Below are 23,069 nucleotides of genomic sequence, written 5' to 3' on the forward strand. Positions count from 1 at the left end.
CAGATATAGCATATTATACACGTAGCATGACTGCCGATCATATGATGGGACTCGTCATAGGTTTCATTTGAAGTCAAAACTAATAATCTTCCAAATGTGGTTAGGGAGACCGGCACGCACAGACGCTCATGTGGGAAATATGGATGTTACCGCAGCTGAATGGTTTGGCTGCTGCTGCATATTAATCTGAGCAATGTGGGTACCTGAATATGTGACTGACCCAGGAACCTTTCCCTTTCTCTCTCTCTCTGCCCAGTGGGATGCCATTAATGAGATGGACGAGTACTTCAGTCCTATCCACACGTACCAGGTGTGTAATGTGCTCAGTGTGTGGCCATCTATCTCCCCTGCTCTCTGTGCCCATCCACTGTGTTTGAATCACAGAGTCAGCTCTGTGTATATGCAGCCATACAAGTGGATGGATGGGGGAGGCAGTATTAAAGGTGCTATGTGTAGCATTTCAATATCAATAAGTCATGTACACATTCATTTTGAGACATCAGTATGACTTACCGTAAACACACAAGACCATTGCTGAGAAGCTTCAGCCTCTACAATGCATTTACATTGTGTGGCACCGGATTTGTTAGAAACCTGCTGGATTGCTTTATGGCACAAAACAGTAAACATTTAGACTTTGCAAGTAATCCAAAACTTTATTCCAGTTCCATTATTCTAACTGCATAGTTTCAACTTCATGTTAGCTTACCTCGTCAGAATACATATTAGCTGTTATCAAGGGCTGCTAGCGGCTCTTCTTCTTCTTCTTACTCTTCAGAACAAACGGAGCGACACCAGGAAAGGAAGACAAATGTGGTCTTCATTTTGAGAAACACTACACGTAGCGCCTTTAATGATGATGACGATTGTTTTTATTGATGATGTTGTTGTTTGATGGCGATGATGATTGCTTTGAACCAGGTATGTAACGTGATGAGCCCCAGCCAGAACAACTGGCTGAGGACGGGTTGGATCCCTCGAGACGGAGCCAGGAGGATCTACATCGAGGTCAAGTTCACTCTGAGAGACTGCAACAGCATGCCTGGAGTACTGGGCACCTGCAAGGTAACACTGACACAGAGACAGTGGAGGTAGGGGGGAGGGGACAGGGTAGGAATAAGGGAGGAAATGTGCAGGCGCAGCAAGGGAAGCTGTAACCAGAAGAGTGTTGGAGATGAGGAGTGAAAGTGGAGAGACAGAGGTAGATAAGAGAAAGAGAGCAGGTTTAGGTTATATTTTCTATGCACCATATCCATAAGTGACTTTCATAAATAAAGCATTCACAATCAGCTGTAAAGCAGTCACAGTGCATTATACACACACATAACATCTTGTGATATTTTCTGAGAATCTGTTCGATCAAAAAAAAAAAAATGTTAAAGCTGTTACCAGTAGAATTTGAAACTTTTAAAATTTCAGATTTTACTGGCAGAAGTTGTCTGCAGGCTATAGAATAAAAATCAATACCAACTTTGAATTACTAGAAGATTTATCTTCATACTTTGGATAATGCGGTCACCTACGGTTACTATTGTATGCTACTGTATATATACATATAGCATGCGCACCAGGTAGAGCTATCTACTGGAGAGACAGATGATTTTGGTACCAATCCTCTCGCCACATATTGGGTAAGGAGGCCATGGGACAAACTCCCAAAATGTCAGTTTGTTCTCAGTCACAACTGAGAACAAAATGCTCTGAACTTGCCTCTAACTTGCAATTACCCTCTTCAAGCTATAGTAGAATTTATGATTTGTTTGATACAGTCAAATATCATTTCTGAATATGGGTGACGTGCCAGCAGAATGAGTTCTCCTTTTGTCCTTAGTTTGGAAGTGTACTAGCAGTCTTTGATCTGTTAAGTACACGTTCAAGCCTATAGTGTAATTAGCCCCCTTTCCACTGAAGGCCAAAAGCCCAAGAACTTTGGCCCAGGAACTCTAGCCTGGAACTTAAGCACTGGGCTAAACTTGTTAAAGTGTTTCCACTGAGCAACCTGGTCCATGCGTAACCATGACAACTAACTTGCACAACTGCTTGTCATCAAACATGGCAGACAACGCTGCTGTCAAATGTACCGTATAATCGTTAACATTAGTTTTAATTACTTTGTGGGAAAAGAAGAAAAAAAAAGAAGAAGGTTGCAGGATTTTTTATGTGAACATCATTCACATAAAAAAACAGTGTCATTGCTGGGCAGTGATTTAAACGCCTACTGAAGGCATTAAAGTTAAAAAAAAAAAAAAGTTCTTGCCTGCATAGGCAAAGGCAGTTCTTTTTTTTACTTTAACATTTGTTCCGTTAACATTAGTCCTTTACTACTGTGTGTGTCAAACTTGGAAAGCAAGTGATAGTAATTGGGGTATTTACAGCTAAATAAGGCCAATGTTGGTTTTAATATACGGTATCAGGCTAAAAAGTTGTTTCCAACAGTCTAATTTTTCTATATGTAGCAACACATATTTTTTTTTCTAAGATAGCAGCTGAAAGTAATGTAGATTTAAGAATTAACATACCTAGTTTCTAACAGGTAGATACTCATTAATGTAGGAATGGCTGCACTCAATTACAGACCTTACTGCAACACCCCCTATTTGAAAAAATATAGAATGTGATGATGTATGAGCATCAGGGCTAACAGCTTAGGCCCTGAGGATCTGGAAGGGCCAAGTAGTGGGGCTTGAGTTCCTGGACTAGCCCTGTTTTAGCCCAGGCCAACCCAGTGGAAAGGGGTCAGGACCTCTGGAACTAAGTTCAAGCACCAGGTTTGGCCCTCAGTGGAAAGGGGGCTTATATTGGTGTCATACATTCATTGTTTGTTCACCCATCTGTCCATCGCATTCAATATCATCAGTGATTGGATTTTGACAAAATTATGCATCACAACACTATGTTCCAGTTTTCAAAATTACACTGATTGGCCCAAAGTGGGCACAACATAATTTATTTGTGTGTCCATGTGTCTTCTTAGATTGAATTTTGACAAAACACTTGGGAATGCTACATCTCACTGCTGCATTCTGGCATTCTCAAAATTACAGTTATTGGCCCAAGGGTGGTGCAACAATTACAATTACAGGTCAAGTTGTAAAGTTTTAGTAACCAGTCATATCTTCCATTATACTATCCAGCTATCCTTTTTCCTTCAATTTCCTTCAATGTACACCACATTCCTTAAAAACATGTTCTATTGCCTGCATCATTTGTACCATCGATCAAATGCCAAAAAGAAAAGACTACCAAACAAAATCTATTTGCAGTGTTACACCTACAACAAGCCATTGTTGTAATATTTATAAATGTCCTTACTTATTATTTACCTTCATTATAGATAAGGTGCTACCCAGGGTTATATATCACATTAAATACTTGTTTCTTCTCTAGGAAACCTTCAACCTATACTACTATGAGTCCGACAGAGCGGTGGGCTCATCCATAAGAGAGAACCAGTTCATTAAGATCGACACCATCGCCGCTGACGAGAGCTTCACTGGGGTGGACCTGGGAGTCCGCAGACTCAAACTCAACACTGAGGTATAAACAACTAACATCAGCATGAATATTGACTGATAGGACAGGACTGATAACTTGTTTTTCAGTCGAATCCCTTTGAAGCAATATCTCACTTTGGGTAGAGTATTAATTCCACTTCTTAGCACGTACACCTCCACAGGAGTTCAAGACAAGTTGGAAACATTAACAGCCCGGGGGATCCTCTGTCCATCTGATCCATCAGGCTTTTTTTTTGCAGATCAGTGAAAGGAAACAGTAGGGCTGGAATTCACTGGAATTTTTTCAATACTGATAACAGCTCCAGTACTTCAAATTTGATACTGGGTTGAAAACTGTGCTTTTGCTTTTCTTGATACCTTTCTTTGTCAGATGAAAGCACATTTCATTGTGTCCATTGAGTCAGTTATTTTCTGTGTATCACATTTTCTGTGTATCACATCTGTTTTTCATAATAGAATCGGACCACACCCAAAAAAAAAAAAAAAAAAAAAACCTACAAGAAATTTTGCATTAGCAAAACAGACAAAATCACCTCTTGCAAACACACAAGTAAATATCACCTGGTTAGGCTGTGCCAAATATGTGTTGTATGATTTTTAGCCTAGGTTTTAAATCCAAGGTGAGTGCGTCTGCAATATAAAGTGAAACTGTTATGGTAAAATTAAAGATTTCTTTCAAGGCCCACCCAGAATTTATTTGGGCGCATAAATTCACAGTGACTCTTGAAAACTTTGACATACAGATGGAAAACATGCTTTCGGCAATTTTTATAACCCCTGGTGACTCATGTCTGTTTAATATCCGGTGTTTACAAGAAATAGCACTGAAAACATCCCTATACAGCCTCAAAATACACGCAAAACTCATAATTAACTGTCTAATTAGCACACAGTGTCATTGTATCAAGTCAGTTAGACAGGGAAAATTAATTCCATCCATGAAATGAATCTTTGTAAACAAAGCCAGAACAGAGGTGACAGCACTGGTGTTTCAGCAATTAGAGACTGGTACTTTAAAGGCACAGAAACTCGGCTCTCTGTCTTGCTGTACTTCAGTATTCTTTTGTTACCTTTGGGGGAATACGAAAATCATATTGTGAAGTGTGAGGAAGAATGGATACTGCAATATCAAGGAAAGCCTTGGCAGAGATTGGCCTGTCTTCCCTTTCTGCCACTTCTGGATTCTCAGACAGGGTTGAAAACAGGACAGACTTTCAAAGTGTTACTGTGAACACCAACACAAATTTAAACATTACAAATTAAATCAGCACAGCGATGAAACTTCACATTACTGCCTTGTGTGCTTAGTGAAGTAGCCTGTGGCAGGTAGCTTGCCTGTTAGCTACATTAGTCAGCAGATATTTAACTGGCTATAGCTCTTTTAAGCTAGTTCAGTTTAGCATCACCATTTTGGATGCTAGCAAAATGCAATATTTTAAAGTAACACAGCAAATTCAGTCCCTAAAGTTACATTTTGACTGGGACAATAAGTTGATAACAATATAGTATTTGCTCATTTGTCTTGATGTATGCCTAGCTTAAGTTAGTTTTAGCAAGTTCAATGTTTCTTTTTTTTGTACATTCATAAGTTTAAGGTCAGGCGATTTCTGCAGATTTTCTTCCCTCTACATTAAGTTGTTTTAATACTAGTGTTTTTGTCATTCAAACCTTTGTGGATGTTAACAAGATAGTCAACTCTGATATGATATGAAAAACAAGCATTAAAAGATCTATCTGAAAAAAGAACCTCATGTTCCCAAGCTGTTCTTGGAAGCAGAGCAGTTGACTAATGGCTGCTGCCAAAGCTCAACAACAAACAGTGATTCAGAGATTACATTAAGGGCGTGTTCACACTATTACACCTTTTTTCTTATGAAAATGTTGCCTCAACCACATTTTTAGCCCATAACATGATTAAGAATCAACAATAGGTTCATGCATATATGTTGCCTGTACCACTGGTTTGGGTTACTATGTATTTTTTTCCGACCACAGAGAAGACTGCCTGCACTGGTTTTAGCGATGGAGGCAGAGGAGCCAATAAGCGACCTACCTACAGCTCTTTGTTGTGATTGGCTGGCTCACAAAAAAGATGCAGTGCAAGTCAAGCGTCAAGGGCACCCCACTCAAAAACTGAACTTTTCTCCACTTAGGAAGCTTTCTGCTCTACCATCAGCCTCACAGCCGCTCCCCGTTGCTTTTAAAGCTATATACAACTTTCCATCTTAGGCAGGAAGTGTATTGTTAGCCCCAACATCATAGAAAAGCCAATTTCATGTAAAACCGGGGGCATATAGACACCGAGGGTCACAGGGGACACAGACTGATCATGTATATCCTGTTGATTTGTTGTTATTTTAATGTCAAAAAGCTGCATATTGTAGCTTTAATGTAAGAAAGGCTGTTTGAAAGACAGTTTGAAAAAAGTGGAATACTGTGAATACAAGAAAAAGGAAGATAGATGATGATCTGAAGTATTGTAAATCAGAGCGTCTAACCCTCGGACCTTCCCTCTTCCTACAGGTGAGAGGAGTGGGCCCTCTGAACCGACGGGGTTTCTACCTGGCCTTCCAGGACATCGGGGCGTGCATCGCCCTGACCTCGGTGCGGGTGTACTACAAGCGCTGCGTGGGCGTGAGCCGCAACCTGGCGGTGTTCACCGACGTGGTGACGGGCGCCGACTCGTCCTCTCTGGTGGAGGTCCGGGGCCAGTGCGTGGACCACGCCGAGGAGCGGGACACGCCCAAGATGTACTGCAGCGCCGAGGGCGAGTGGCTGGTGCCCATCGGGAGGTGCGTGTGCTCGGCCGGATTCGAAGAGCATCGAGACTCCTGCATAGGTGAGTTGGACCTGCAACGAGCGATATCAGGCCTGATAACCGATCCTGAAACTAATGGCCGCTATGTGGAGATTTCATTGAGATATAATGATATAAACTAATAGCTTGTTGTCAAATTCCGCTCCTGAAGGAAGCTCCTCCCACTCCTTGCTGTAGGTTTCCATTTTTTTTAACCTAGCTCGTCTCCTCCCTCGCTGTTTGAAAGCGGCCCTCACCCCCGTCCATTCCTGAACATTTTCGCATAATGATAGAATCAATGAAGAGAGTGAGTAAACTCAGACACCTGTTTACACTTGGTTTTAAAATGCGTCTTGGGCGATCGGATCACAAGTGGCAGGGTTCGTACAAAGTCTTGGAAGTTTGGAAAATGCTTAATTTTAACCGTTATGTTTTCAAGGTTAGGAGGATGCTTGAATTCGAATATACTCCTTGAAAAATACTTGATTTTCAACATAATCTGGTGTTTCATCTACACAATCACTCATGTAAACCAAAAATCGTTTAATATTTGAAATGAAACGATCCCGTCATCATATTTGTTAGCAAGCATTAAATAATCATGATCAAATCACATTGACTGCTGTGGGTATAAAGGAATACTGTAAACTTTATTTTTCGCAATTGCATTTATAGTAACAATTTAGATGTGATGATAAAGGCTTCGAGAGTCTTGCTTGAATTTTACTCTTAAAAAGCTGTACGAACCCTGAAGTGGACAGCGCTAAATGCAAGTGTAAACGACCACCAAGACGCATTGTGATCCGATCACTCAAACCACTTGCCGAGGTGGTCCGGGACGCATTTGACCACATATCTTTTGTAGTATAAACGCTAATGCGTCCTGATGCGTCCCCGACAAGGACGTAACAGGAAAATACGTCATCAACGCAGTAACGTAATGCAGGCAGTAACGAAACCTGAACACAAGTGTGGTCAGCTGGACACCTTGGAGACACACGATAAACACAGGTGTAAACGGCGATGTGTCTCGGCTGTCCACTTGTGATCCGAGACACATTTTAAAACCATGTGTAAACAGGGTCTCAGTAAGCTAGTAAACTTGCTACCTACCTTCACTTGTCATTGTGGGACATGTAACCTTCAGCGGGAGAAAGTTCTGGCAAAGCAAGCCTACGGTGAGACTTCTCCATTGGTACGGTTAGCTTAGCTATTAGCCTTTATGCACCGTGCTTTGCAATGTTTGTCCTTGGCTGGCCTCTGTAGTGCAGTGGCCAGGGGACAGGGAGGGAGAAGGACCCCAGCCACCGGCCAAATGCTAGTAAATTTTGGCTTTGGCCTTGGTAACTCTGTCAATTCTACCATCCATCTTGGTAGGAGACCAGCCAGAACTTGCAAGCTATTCAGAAAAATAATTTCAAAACATGAAAGCGGCAGTGGTGGCCCCCGTGGTTTTGAGTGACTGAAAGGTCGCAGGTTTGATCCCCGCAGCGAGCCGTGCGTCCCGTCAGACGGAGTAAGACACCGAACGGCGACCCCGCTCGCTCATTGTGAGTCGGTCTGAATAAGAGCGTCAGCCGAAATGCCCAGAATGTAAAGCGGCTAGAAAGCAGCCGATGAATTTTGAGAGGTGTTAACCTGTACGGCTGCGGAATCAAAAAGTCCGTTTGAAGCTCCTGGTTGCGGATGATGTGAAATAAATAAGTGAAGTGAAGTGAAGTTCAAGGTCTGGTCAAAAGTGTCTCCGTGGTCGAACATAGTTTTTTTTAAAGTTTTAAGTTATGAGGCGTTTGGGCTCGCTAATGGTTTGTTTGAACGGAAACTCACTTTGTTTCATGCATCTGATGCTGAATACCGATTGAGACGTTTGAGATGCAAAGATTCTCTATATCTCTATTTTTTTTTCTTTTCCACCCTTTTCTTTTTTTTTAAATTTGCATTTTGTTTGTTTTGGGCCTTGTTTGTTTTTTTTTGATGGGGTGACCTCATTTAGAGACCTGTGCATATTTCAGGTTGCTATGGGTTACAGTAATTAAAACCTATTAATCACAGAGCGATGGATAATTAAACGCTAAAAGCATTTTGTCAGCTAAACGAGCCGAACGAGACACGCAACACCGGTTCGCTTGCGTCCCCGCCGCCCCTTCCCCCCCCTCCTCCCGAGATCACCACACACACACACACACACAAGCCACAAATTTCAGTTGTGTCGTAGCAGTTTGAAGCAAACACTCACTCTCTTGGTTAGACACGACGAGCACTCCTTGTCAAAATGTGTTTAAATGTGTAGAAAGCGTGTAAATGTGTGTGTGTGTGTGTGTGTGTGTGTGTGTGTGTGTGTCCGGTTCAGAGGGATACTTACACACTTGCTATAATTAGTTGCAGGCAATTAGCATCGGCGCAGAAATGCAAAACAGTGTCCATAAAGGAAGAGCTTTGTACAAGCCCAGAACAGGCTGTGTGTATGGAGAGTAAACCCACCTCAACTCTGCTTTTTATTTTGCAGAATGGAGTTTATCCCCCTTTTTTTTAGCCATGGCATGAATCTTTATGAAGTAAATTCATAGTAAGTCGTATGAAACCGATGCGAGTTATGTGAGGATAGAGCTACAGCTTTGAAGGAAAAAAAGAAAATTAATTTTGTTCCTAGTGGAGGTAGTTTGCCTGATAATAATCACCGATTGGAGGTGATAATCCCCCCCCCCCTTTTTTTATATGCCATTACATCACTGTCTGCAGCCATAGTAGAAAGTGGATTTGCTGTAAAGAGAGCAAGAGACAGAGAGAGAGAGAGAGAGAGAGAGAGCTGTTCAATAGATTCACCGCTGACGTCTCTCCGTCTCTCTGGCACCAAACTGGGTCGCTGTGCTAATTCGCCCTCGCCAAAAACCCAGCCACAGTCACGCACACACGAGACCAGACGAGAGAGAGAGAGAGAGAGAGAGAGAGAGAGAGAGAGAGGGAGAGAGAGGGAGAGAGAGGGGGGGGGAGGGGGACGAGACGGTGAAAGAAACCCAGCTTAAGAGGTTAAGGCTCGTATGTGCGGGTAGAAAACAATGATTAAGACATGAATGTGTGTGTGTGCGTGTGTGTGTGTGTGTGTGCGTGTGTGTGTGTGTGTGTATGAGCGTGCCTAAGTGGTTCTCCCCTGACAAAGAGAGAGCAGAGCTTGGCTGAGAGCACGAGATGGTGTGTGTGTGTGTGTGTGTGTGTGTGTGTGTAAAGGGTTGCGTGACATGCCGTTAAAAGTGTCACAGGGAGGGAAGCAATGAAAGACGGAGGGAATAAAAGAGAGAATGATAGAGGGAGAGAGAGAGAGAGAGAGAGACTTGTCTAGCGGAGTGGTCGACTGGACCCTCGTCCACTTGAGTTTACATCAAAACACTGGGTGTATGTGTGTGTGTGCGTACATGTGTGCAGGTGTGTGTGTGTGTGTGTGTGTGTGTGTGTGTGTGTGTATGCGTGCCTCCCGGAGCCAGTGGAGAATGGACTAAAGTGCCCCATACAGTGAGAGCGATCGAGGACACACTGATATGAGACACACACACTTAGGCTGGTCACATCCACTCAGCTCAACCAGCCTATCCAAGCCTGTCACACACACACACACACACACAGAGAGAGAGAGAGGGAGAGAGAGAGAGAGAGATGGGATGCTTACTCACACATGTGGGTTAGCTTGCTCTCCTTTGCTCAGTCAGTGGACCAAAGCCTGTACTCCTATTTCCTGAATTGTACTGTGCCTCTGATACTTCCATGTGGCTTATAGTTAAGTAGGGTTGCAGGAAATATCATAATTCAACAACCAGGAGCAGATAAGAAATTCAAAATTATGTAAGCACCATATCCCCCATTATAACTGTTTATTTATCCTAGGAGCAGATGAGGAAATTCAAAATTATGTCAACCCCATATTCTCTATTAAAACGGTTTGTTTAGACCATGGAGAACCTCATTAGTATTTTTTTTTTAAAGTTAATTATACATTTTACATACAATACTATAGCTGAGTACAGGCAGATAAACATATGAAAAGTTAAATCACTGTAAGAATAACACCAACCCTCATCACTAATATAAAAACAGAAATGATCCATGCTTTCATTATGGCTAAGGAGCACACTATGACTTTGTATTTGTTGGAGAATTTTACATGGAAAAACAAGAAGGAATTAAGCAAAAGTAATTAAACTATTGATCATGCATTAACAAAATGGAGCTAATATGCAAATTGCTGCATTGGATTTTTTGGGGGAATATAAGTGGTTTTGCAAGACTGATCTTGAGTTTACTTTTGTGATCCAAGGAACATACAGTACCTGCTGTATGGACTTTTCCCCTATGTAGCAGTCCAACATACTGTATATCATCATGCCCTTCACATTTGGTTGCACCCTTGCTAAAGATGAAAACAAATGCAAAACAAGTCTTTCTTTTTTTTTAACTCAGAAATTTAGAAAATTGCAATGTCAGCCAAACACAGCTGTACAAAAGAAGAATTCCAGTATCTGATAACATTTTAATCTGAAAAATATTATTTCTATCTTTTCTGCAGCATTTTGGCTCATTTCTTTTTCTTTTATTTTTTTATCAAGGGTAATTCTGCAGGCACTGTATATGATCCACTTTGATATTTCTGCATGACATTACATTTCTGGCAACTTCAAAAATCAAGGGGGAAAAAAGTTTTACTGTAGCTTCATGTCTGATCGTTCTTGAATCGTTCTTTTTTTTTTAAGGAATGCAAATGATGTGTGTGATCAAACTCTGTGTGTGTGTGTGTGTGTGTGTGTGTGTGTGTGTGTCTGTGTGTGTGAGCGAGCAGCCGTGTCACCGCGGCGCCTGGCAGGTCTTGTAATTTGTCACTTCTCCCTCTTAAGCAGACAACAATTATTGGCTCCTCCAGTCACTGAGGGATTGTGGGATTGTTCGGGAGGGCCTCTTTGACTCTCCTGTCAGCCAGCTCTCCTCTCTGTCAGTCAGAGCCACAGAGAGAGAGAGAGAGAGAGAGAGAGAGAGAGAGGGAGGCTTAAAGAGCGACGGGGTGGGAGAGAGGAAAAAAATGGAATGAGTAAGAACAAGTGAGCGGTGAGGGAAAAAAAAGGGAAAGAAACAGAACAAAAAGAGAGAGAGAGAGAGAGAGAGAGAGAGAGAGAGCGACGGGGGATTATGAAAGAAAGCAAAAGGGGGAGGCAGCGAAAGAGAAAAGGTACGACACTCCGCCACATAATGTGATCATTATCTGTCAATGTGGCGCTGTGGAGAAATATCACAGGGAGACAGCAGCAGGCGACAAGGAGGATTTAATATGCCGCCGTTATATATTTATTTCATCACACACAAAGAGGAGGCTCCCTGGAGGAGGGGTGGGGTGGGGGTGGGGGGGGGTCACACACACACACACACGCAGTCAGTGTCCTTTTCCTCTGGCCCGTCGGCACCCCTCGCTCCATCCCTCGCTCCTCTCTTCTGCCGCCACTCCCCGCTTTTTGGTATTTTCCATTTCAATCACAGGATGCACGCACACACACACACACACACACACACACAGACAGACACGCAAACACACACACACACACACACACACACGCATGCACAAATGGCTCCAGACATGAATATGCAGACTCATACCTGTGCCTCAGACACACGCCCAAGAGCCTGCGTTCACTCCCACACTACACTACACTACACACACGCACACACACACACACACACACACACACACACACACACACACACGTCAGTTAGGCTCCAGAGACAGGGCTAGGCATGCCCGTCTCTGACAGGGTGAGGCACCCTCGTTGCCCCTGGGTCCCCGAGGTCCAGACAGGTGAAAACAGCTGACACTCAGCGGTGGAGAGTGGGGTTAGAGCGATATATATATCTATCGGTTTGCCAATATCTGTTCCATCAGGTCTTCATCAGTCAGGACATCCACCACTGATATGATGGAGGTTCAGAAAAACACTCCGGAAAACCTGGCATGACAATTGATTTTTATTCGTTAATTGTTCTGTTATGGTTTTTTTTGTAGATGAATTCTTAATGTATAGCAGTTTTAGTGTCCCATGATGGTCTAAATGCTGTTTCAGAGGCTTTTCCACCCTGACAAGAATAATATTCTGCAGGAAACACTGAATCTAGTCATTTTTATATATATATGTAATATAAAGAAAATAAATATCGGCACAAAATGTTGGCTATCTGTTGTGTTTCTCCTCTTACACTAACAGTGATAAAATGAGGAGTTGAACCACAAGCAGTGGTGGAAGAAGTACTCTGATCCTTTACTTAAGTAAAAGTACCAATACAGCAATGTAAAAATAAGTCCTGCATGAAAAATCCTACTTAAGTAAAAGTACATAAGTATTAGCAGCAAAATGTAGTTAAAGTATTAAAGCAAAAGTAGTGGTTTGGTCCCTCTGACTGATATTTTATTATATATGACATCATTAGATTATTAATACTGAAGCATCAGTGTGTAAGCAGCATGTTACTGTTGTAGCTGCTGGAGGTGGAGCTAGTTTGAACTACTTTATATACAGTTAGCTAGTTTAGTCCAGTGGTTCCCAACCTAGGGGTCGGGCCCCTCCAAAGGGTCACCAGATAAATCTGAGGGGTCGTGAGATGATTAATGGGAGAGGAAAGAAGAAAAAACAAAGTTCTGATACACAAATCTGTTTTCAGTTTTTGGACTTTTTCTCTAATCTTTGATTTTTGCTGAAATATTGGATCATTTGAACATTTATTGAAATGAAACCATTAGAGGGAAAATCACTGTTTGGTGGAGCTGTTAACAACTCATAGACATCTGAAATGTGACCCGACTACACACTGCTTATTGTAAGACGTCAAAAGCCAAAAAGGTTGGAAACCACTGGTTTCATCTTTAACAATGTGTTGTATTTTAAAAGCTTGTTATATTATCCATTGTGTCAAATCTCCATCTGAAAAGTAACTAAAGCTGTCAAGTAAAGGTAGTGGAGTAGAAAGTACAATATTTCCCTCTGAAATGTAGTGGATTGGAAGTATAAAGTAGCATCAAATGGAAATACTCAAGTAAAGTACAAGTATCTCAAAATTGTACTTAAGTGCAGTACTTGAGTAAATGTACTTAGTTACTTTCCACCACGAGATACAGTTCAGGTGAAATAATGTATTCTCTTTCCAAATACATAACACTATCAGTGACTTCAGCCTAACAATATCGGTATCGGCCTTCAAAAGCCTATATCCTGGTAGAAAGAGCCAAAAGTCAACGCGCTGCCATGCAAACCATCAAGAAATTCTCCGCATCAATCACTCGTCTGAACTCAGTTATGGACTCGGAGGTGAAATCACGCCCATAAACTGGAATCCTGGGGCCGGGTTTATCCGCCGAGTCCTGCCTTGATTTCCTCCAGGCGGCAAAGTTCCTAATGAAGATGCAGTTAAGTGATTTGGGGAACAGATGATTTGGTGAGAACTTCATTATTCCCTGGCTCGCGACCGCTTGAGTGGAACACGATATTCATAATTGCTGTCAGAATCAACTTGCGGCGGGCGCCCGCTATCGAGAACGTAAGCACCTCAAATTGAAACCGTCTCCAGAGAGGGGGGGGAGACGGGGGAATATGGAGTGATCAAATTAGTTCCGTCCTCCTGGCGGTTTGTAAACAACCGCTGATCAACAACATTGTTGCTGTTTTGGAGGCAAATGACAACCGAGGCACCAGAAGAAGAAAAAAACACCCACGCTCACGCCTCGGGGGGGGGGGGGCGGGGAACGCTGCCCGGGCGCGCACGTGAACGCACACACTCACACACACACACACACACACACACACACACACACGCAGATTTTAATCCTCTAATGCCATTTCACCAGAGATTGGAATCAACTTGGTTTGAACTCGGAGGAAGGTAATAATTTTTTTCCGCTTAATACGTCATTCTGCGCATCGAGTGGCACGCCATCTTCAGCAGCTAATTGAAATGTCCTCAGTTAGCTCAATTAGGATGTTCAGATTTCTAACAACATTGGAAGGTTTCCTTATTAGCTGAAAAAACACCCCTCCTACTCATACTGTACACACACACACACACACACACATTTCCACAGTGCCACAAAACAAGTACCCAACAAAAGCCAAGAAATAACAACTATCACAGCTGCTGGCTGCATGCAGTGCATTGGGAGACGGGGCATTGGGATTGTGTGTGTTAATACACATGTGTGTGGCTGTGTGTGTGTGTCCAAATCTGTGTGTCTCATTAAACGTGTGAGCAATGCACATGTGTTTGTTAGCGCATGTGTGTGTGTGTGTGTGAGCGCCTGTGCGAAGGGATTTTGTTGTTGCTGTGCCAGGACTAATTAGTCTTATTGTGCGTCTGGATGGTCCTGGTTGCTGGATGGACCGAGGATGTTGATTGGTCGGTTTATTAGATGGGATAAACTGAGGAGAGAGGAGAGGAGAGGAAAGGAGCAAGAGAGGACAGGAGGAGAGGAGAGAGGAGACAGGACGAGAGGAGAGGAAAGGAGAGGAGAGAGTGAAGAGGAGAGGAATGAGAGGAGAAGAGAAAAGAGGGAGAGATGAGGAGAGGAAAAGAGAAGACGGGAGAGGCGATGGTATTATTAAAGCTTTCTCATGCTGTTTAGCTATTATGGCGGAGGCGTGGTGTGGGAGAGAGAGAGAGTGTGTGTGTGTGTGTGAGAGAGAGAGAGAGAGAGAGCGAGGGAGCGATAACAGAATGAATCATATCTCGGCCAGACACGGCACTGTTGTGTCACTCAAACTTCCCTCCAATCTTTGTTGTGATTGGCCAAAGCCCTATCTCCACAGCAGGTGCAGAGGGCTACACATCAGTGCACAAAGCAACTTTGCTGACACACACACACACACACACCCGCACACACACACACACGCGCACACACACGCTCGCGTACCCATGTTACCAGATACACAAAGACACTCTCTCACAAGCAAATCCTCTTATGTGCAGCCCATATGAATGCTTAATTCAGAGATGAAAACACACACACAAAAGGTCGAGAGCTGCCGGGTAAATTATTGATTGAGCGTGTGCCACCCTTGGCCTGCAGGAGCCACCCATGTCCCAGTCCAGGGTCTAAGAGCTATTAGTGCTGACAGTAAAGAGACAGGCAACATGATAGCAGATCACTGAGAAGCTGGCAGCCTCCGTCTGGAGGGACCGCGGGACTTCTTCAAATGATTTCCTGCCCTGACTTCTTGTTGAGTTAAACTGATGTGCACACAGGGCGCTGTCATTTAATTCTCCCTCTTCCAGACCTCCGCTGAAGAGAGCGCACTTGGCGGAGGTGTGGGGGCGGTTTCTATGTGTGTGTGTGTGTGTGTGTGTCCTGAAATTGTAATAATGTGGGATAGTGGTGGGCGAGCGGTTAGAAGGGAGGGCTTGCAGTTGGAAAGTTGCCGTTTCGAATCGGAAGCAACAATCCCTGGGTGAGTGACTCTCTCCTCTCTGCTGTTGAGTTGCCCTTGAGCAAGGTTGCTGAACCCCCCCAGCTGCCCCAGTAGAGCTGCTCAGTGGCCACCAGTAGAAGACTGGGGTTCTACTGGTTCTACTGTGAATGTGTGGAACTGTAAAGTCAAGTCAATTTTATTGTCCCAGATGGGCGATTTGTATAAAACCACATATCACAACATAAAACATGTAGTATCACATAGAAACATGACAAAAGTGACTCCATGTGGCTTACAGTAATATCATATACATTCTACTGGTGTATGAATGTGAGGCAGGTGTTACATACATGCTCAGTTGACTTTCCCATGGAGCCATAAAATTGAGATGACTATTGCAAGTCCATGCAATATGTTGTTCATCATCTTTTATTGGAAACCAGTACAGTGAAAGATCATTCATTTGAAATATGTTGCACTATATGCTGTATGTTCTAGCACTAGTTAAAACACTTTATCATTGAAAATCGCTGGGCACAATTTGTCTTTTTCCAGCTCATTTAAGGTTCGTCACATCGTTTCGTGAAATCATGATCTAAATATCAGTTGAAAGCAGTTTTTGCGTGCTTGTTTGGGTTGATGATGAACCCGACCGTGTCGCCATTGGTGAAACGCTCGCTGGGGAAAGGTCTCCTGTGATGTTAGCTGATATTCCGTTTGGAGCGTTTAATATCTCGCCGGGAGTTCATGAACGGTTAAACAACCACAGGAACCAGCGCCGCTTTCTTTCGTTCTTTCACTTTGAAAACCTCATCTAGGAATCGGATACCTAACACATTTACAAACAAGGAAAATTAGACTCAGATTTCCTACTGTGTCCTAAAAAACGCAATTTCAAAAGGAAATTGGACCCGTTTGCAATTATACACGTTGGGAGGTGTGGAAGAAATCCTGAATGCCAGTGGACAGCGACTGTGGTGAAAATGTCACTTTAAGGTTAGGATTAAGTTTATAATCAACGTAATTAGGTGACAATTATGACATTAGTCTTAGTTTTGCAGTTTAGCTAGAAAGAACAACCAAAACCAACATGTCCTACTCAAGTAGAAGTACTGTTGCTTTGCTCAGATTTTACTTGAGAAAAAGTAAAATAACAAAATAAATAAATACAGACATTGTTCCATTGTTTGGTCTTTTCCATACAATTCAAAAGGACAAGACAGAAAGCTCAAAATAGGTTCTTTTAAAATAATAAAAAAAATAATAATAATAAGAGTAAAGTGCATAAATGCTTAGGGAGAGCCTGCAACATTTGTAAAAGTATAATACTGAAGTCAAAACATACTTCAATAAACATACTTCAAAACATACTTCAATCACATTCCTGACTAGTACACAGGTACACCAAAGAGCTTCTCACTTACAGTAATGAGAGTTATTGTAATTTGTTACTTTCACCCTCATATGTCATATCAATAGACATCTCCATAGAGGACTTAGAAATAAAGCAAAATCAAGCAAGTATCACGGAAAGCTCATTTGGGTGTAGAAGTTCAGACCAAATGTCTGAGTTTACAAAGTCAGTCAGGCCCATTTTGTTCGCCTGCTTTTTAGCATCGGATGAGAGATATTGAAGTTCGCAAAACACTGATTGTGCCGCTTATGCAAGAGCCATAACGTGAAGCTCAGCGGTCCATTCTGTCTCAACCACCAGAGGGAACGATGTGTGGAAATGTGAAATTAGACTCGGGTAATTGAGCACAATTGCTTGAATTTTGTTGTCGTTGCGTGCGACTACAGCTATGTATGGAAGGTTAATTAGGCTATTCAAGGTGCTTTGGAACACTTATGCCTCAGTGTTGAATAGTTGTGATTGGGCTGATTTTTTATTAAGCGCTGGCTGGCAGTGTGTGTGTGTGTATTCCCATTTTGTGAAGAGAGGGTTGCACTCAGAAATAAATCATTCACTTGATTTAATTGTTCATCTGTCACAGAACGTTTTCGGCCATCCGGCCTTCATCAGTGTGTACAAATGAAGGAATACGTTCCTTATTTATAGGGGACAGGTAGATTGCCAGGTGAACCTAATTTCTAATCACTGTGGCGTTGTAATCACATGGAAACACATCACATAGAATGGAATCACATAGAATTTCACTGTCAGTCAATACTGTGCATTGTGATTTCAAACAACTTCATCTGAAGTACATCCACCATCCAGTTAGACATACTGAAATAACAAGATTTAAAATTAGCATTATTCACAAAGCATATTCCAAAACAACTATGGCTCTCACTGTGGGCCTCAGGTTTCTCAATGTTTACAAATCAGTTCAAATCAATAGTTGGCAAAAACCTTTAAACTCCAAAGTTATATCTGTTATCAAAGCCACACGTACTAATTTGGTATAATGCAACTTAGAACAATTTTCTTTATTCCTCACAAAGTGACTTAAACTTTTTGAACTGTTTTTTTCATTCATTTTTTTTTCTTTTTTTTTTTTCGTTCTTCATTCATGCCCAGCAGGATAAAGGGTTTTTTAGCCAATGTCTCCAAAAACACTCCCGTTTGTAAGAGTCATTTTTCATGATTACCACCTCTTCGGTTTGAGCCACACTTTTTCAACTCCAATACATTTTAGATTAGTGTGTTATTCCCTTCATCTGTTCTTTTTGTCTTCCTGATTTGACCAACCTCCATCCCAGAGGGGAGTTATTATTATCCTGAAGGGAATTACCATTTGACCGTGCCTCCGCGCAAAACACACACACAACACGACGACTCCCAGCACCGCCTCTGTCTGTAGTTTATCATGCTTCCTAATCCGTATGTGGACGCTATGTGAGCTGTTTGATAAATCGCACGCAGTCGTACCTTGTTTTGAATTCTAAGTGCACCGACGCCGGCTTTTGTGTCCCCCCCCCCCCCCCCCCCCCCCCGTTCCCTGCGAGACGGATGTGTTGTGAGTCGAGCCGGGCAGACCGGCTGTGACCATATTAGCTCAGTGTGACATCCCGCCTCTGTTCGGCTCTCTCTCTCTCTCTCTCTCTCTCCGGCACACTTTGTCCTTTTCAAAATATATAAATAATCCCAAAAAAAAACAGTTGATTAATTTCCCCTCTGATGCATCGCAGCAACCGCTAACGTAGAAAGAAAGAAAGAAAGAAAGAAAGAAAGAAAAAAAAAGCGGAAAAGTTTAGCCTCTCTCACCCGCCCCGCCCCCCGCCGCTCCCCCGCCCCCCGCTGCCTCTCGCCATGCTTTTCCCCCCACTCACACACACACACACACACACACACACAATCTCTCTGATCCTCTCACTCTGCCGCTAATATGCCTTTCAAATGCCTATCTTTGGCGAGTTACCCTTCCCCTCGACCCCCCCCCCCCCCCTTCCTCCTCCCTCCTCCTCCTCCCACTCCCTCCATCAGACACAGTTTAATGGTGACAGCCATTCAATCGGATAATTAACATCCGTTTAACGCTCATTAACCGGGATGTATTTGTCTCGTTTGATTTGTAATTAACAGGCTTTTTTTTTCAAAGGGGGGAAACACGGCGGTAATGTTCCCTTTGTGACGGCTTCATCGATGGCATTGATTCGAGCGCAGCAGGGAGGCCAGGAGAGGCGAGCGCGCACACATGGACCGAAGACATTGACGGCATACTTTATATTTATCTTGAACTCGTCCGTGTGTTGAAGGAAAAATATCTCGAAATCACCGAACGGTCTAATAGGAGGACAGCTTGGGGAAATGCAGTAATGTCAACAGTCTCTCCAGTGTTTTTTTTACTCTGCAGGTTTTTCCCCTCAATAAGGTCATCATGTGGTAAACGACTTTGTGAATGTGCTGTGATCTTATTGCCGGAGGACACCCAAGTTCCCCCGTGGGATAAACACATGCTTTTTCACTTGGACAGTTTCGAATTTGGCGTTTTTTCTCCAGGTGTTTTTTTTTTTTTTTTTTTTTTTTTTTCTTTCTTTAGGGTGCTGTGTGGTCCAACGCCCGCTTTTAGGTTTGAACGCAGCGTTTGTTTTTAGCGAGTCTCGTGAAAAAATATTTGTTTACCGGCTGAACTTTCTCTTCGAACGTTTTCTGACATTTTCACAATTCTGAATATATTCTCAGAGCTCCTTTTCTCCTCTGTCTAGGCTCAGGCTGGATAGTGCAGTCTCAGTGTGAGGGGCTGTGTTGAAGGGCATCGCCATCACTGTCATCTTCACTATTATCATCATCATTACATCATCATCATTATCATCAACATCAGTCAAATTATTGTTGCTGTTCTTCTTCCTCTTGTGGTTCTTCTTCTTCCTCTTTTTATTCTTTTTCTTCTTCTTCTTCTTCTTCTTCTTCTTCTTCTTCTTCTTCTTCTTCTTCCCATCTATTATTTCCTCTCTATTAAGTGCACCAAATAATCTGAATATACCACAGAAAAGTACAGACAGTATACAGTATGTCAATAAAAATTATCATAATATTGCATCTTGTATCCATTATAACATGTTGTTGTTGTTGTTCTTCTTCTTCTCCTTCTTCATCTTCTTCTTCTTCTTCTTCTTCTCCTTCTTCTCATCTATAACTTCCTCTCTATTAAGCGCACCAAATAATCTGAAAATACAGTAGAAAAGCAGACAGCATACAGTGTATCACTAAAAAAACTCATACTACTGCATCTTGTATCCATTATAACACTGATTGACAATTACAGAACCATTATTTTTTCTGTTAATTCTAAATATTGATGCTTAACTTATACCCCATGCTAAAATCATAACACAGCGGGACGTCCCCTTTAAGGTCAGCATCAGTGTCTGACCGGTACCGTGTCCTGACACTCCCAGAATGCCACACGGCACTTTTACTTACAAGGCACACTTGTGACTTTATCTCAAATAATGATCCCGGTGACTCTCTGTGTCGTCCGCTGACCCCCGGTCCAGATAAACACTCTGAATCCATCCATCCATCCTTCTTTAAGGGTCCTTAACTGGCCCCATCCATCCTCCATCCTCCATCCGCCCCGGAGCCCCATCTGTCTCCATCCAGCCCCGGACAGCGGAGGGGGGGGGGGGGGGGGACGGGACACCTTCATTTAAACGTTGTGTGTGTTGAACACGGAGGCGTAAAGCGATGCCGACAGCGTACAGCGGGCTATAGGAAGGAATCCAGCGGTTTAGTATCTGGACTAGCTAGCGTAAGAGGAGGGGGAGGGGGGGGGGCGATCTGGATGGTGCGTGTCCCATTTCCGCAGCTGATCCCGCCGACACGTTCATCCATCACTCGGACAGCTTTAGAGGCTCGTTAGTGGCTTCATGTGCTCCCCGGGGAACCAGCCAGGGGAGCCTTTTGGCTAACTTTGTCGCTTGATTTTTTTTTTTTTTTTTGGAGTGCGCTTGTTTCCTCACAAGGTCAGCGCCGCGCGGAGTCTGGGGACATCAGGACTCTATATGTTCTTGAAGACCAGGTAGTGGTTTTTAATCTGCTCGTGATGACTGATTGAGTTTAGGAGATCAGTTTAAAGAGATAATCCGAGGCATTTTTCATATAAGTGAATCTCCGTTACGGCTACTCTCTATCACTGAGTCATCTAACACAAGGGATTCAACCTATATCCAATTCATTCAATTTACATTCGCTGTTTTTTTTTTTATAAACAGAAGAAGAACTGGCTAGTTAGCATAAGCAGTAATAGCCACCATGGCTGAACAGACAAAGAAAAGAGAAACTTAAACTGCAGCAACAGAAAATCCAAGCTCCGCCCACACTGTTTGATTGACAGGTGATCTCTGGGAAGTACAGTGCAGAAACACCACAGCAATGAGCGCTGAGCAACAAAAGATGGAGACTAAATAAAACCAAAAAAATACATGGAACTTCCAGATTACTACTTTAACATATATAAAAGCATTAAAACATGAAAACTTTCAGGACAGCATGATAAGAAACTTGACTTGTTGAGGCTGCTGTGGTTCTTACTGTAAATCATTTGGCAGGCAGAAGAAAATGGACCAAAAAAAAAAACACAACTTCCAGAGGAGTTCCCTTAAGAAATAACAAGAGTCAAAATAGTGGAGTTCTTACAAGTCTTCACCAGACGATTAGTGTCTTGTGATGATTGTGTGCCCTTCAGTAAGTAGTCCACCATTTTGACTCTAATTTTATAGATGTGCTGCCTTTTTACTTTGGGGATCTCCAACGGCTGAAACAGCAGCATGTTGCTTCACACATTTTTAATTGTCTCTGGAAGCTCCCAGAGGAGGCGTAAGGTTTGTTTATTCCAGCCTTTCTATCTGTTTTTATGCAAAGATTTCAAGAGGATTTCCTTCCTTCCTAATAGATTTACTAAAACGTGTCCGTGAAGCCGAGGAGGCTCACAGCCATCTTGTCAAGATACAGCACTGTAAGCTGAATACCCGGGTTGCACTTAAGACCCCGCTCCCCCCCCCCTCCACACCTCCTCCCTCAGTCTCCTCACGTGTGGGACGATGATGTGCTTTCTCCAGCTCCCCCCCCCCCCCCCCTTTTTTCCAATGTGTTTATTTACCCACTTATACAGGGAATAAATCAAGGTCAGCGCACAATGCCGCGCACGGCTATTAAGATTCATTGTAATGCAAATTCCTCTGTAGCGGGTGCACTGCATTGACAGGTACTGACATGCCAGGCAACGTGCGAACATCCACGCCATGGGCACACACACACACACACACACACACACACGCACACACACACACACGCACAGACGCATGCATGCACCAACATGCACACTCTGCAAACAGTTCCCCTAAAGGAGTGTGAGTGAACACCTCTGGAATAGAGAAACGTCTGCCTTCACACCTCCCTTCCCTCTCCATTTCCATCACTTTTTCTGTCTTCAGTCCATGCTGCCATTACATCCAACTCCTGTTTTCTTGTTTTACTTACAAGTCCACATTGCTATTCAGTGTTATTGGTATGATAGTAGCACTATTTAATACTGTTTAGCATGTTTATATGCATGTTTTTGCAATTCAATTCCAGAATTTCAGAAAAAGTAGACCAATTACAGCCCTATGTTTGATTATAGATTGTGTTTACAATGCTGATTGATTCTTGTATTGTTCAGTTGCACACTGTTAAAGGTGCTATGTGTAGAATTTTTTAATATCAGCATATCACTGTCAAATTAATTGTGATGCCTTGGTGTAATCACAGTAAACAAATGAGACCATGGTGGAGATGATTGGTAGCCTCTATCTCACACCAGTGGTATTGTGAAGCCTACATTTCCCATAAACCACGTTGCTTCCTGTCACAAAGATGATGTTTCTTTTCTCCTTCGTTTTACTGAA

General features: G+C 42.8%; 1 protein-coding gene across 1 annotated transcript; it reads left to right on the forward strand.

Annotated features, from left to right (window-relative positions):
* Positions 1-256: 256 nt before the first annotated feature.
* Positions 257-19,434, forward strand: LOC139654840 (ephrin type-A receptor 8-like; the record flags this gene model as incomplete). The annotated part of the gene is made up of 5 exons (XM_071532034.1): positions 257-310; positions 922-1,065; positions 3,388-3,537; positions 6,039-6,354; positions 19,280-19,434. Coding segments are annotated over 5 exons (819 nt in total), but the record flags the coding sequence as incomplete, so codon positions are not given.
* Positions 19,435-23,069: the final 3,635 nt, after the last annotated feature.

Source organism: Centroberyx affinis, unplaced genomic scaffold (genome assembly GCF_046629955.1).
Source record: "Centroberyx affinis isolate AG114_WGS23_722 - 3 ecotype Tasmania unplaced genomic scaffold, CSIRO-AGI_Caff_v1 ptg002158l_1, whole genome shotgun sequence".
NCBI lineage: Eukaryota > Metazoa > Chordata > Actinopteri > Beryciformes > Berycidae > Centroberyx > Centroberyx affinis.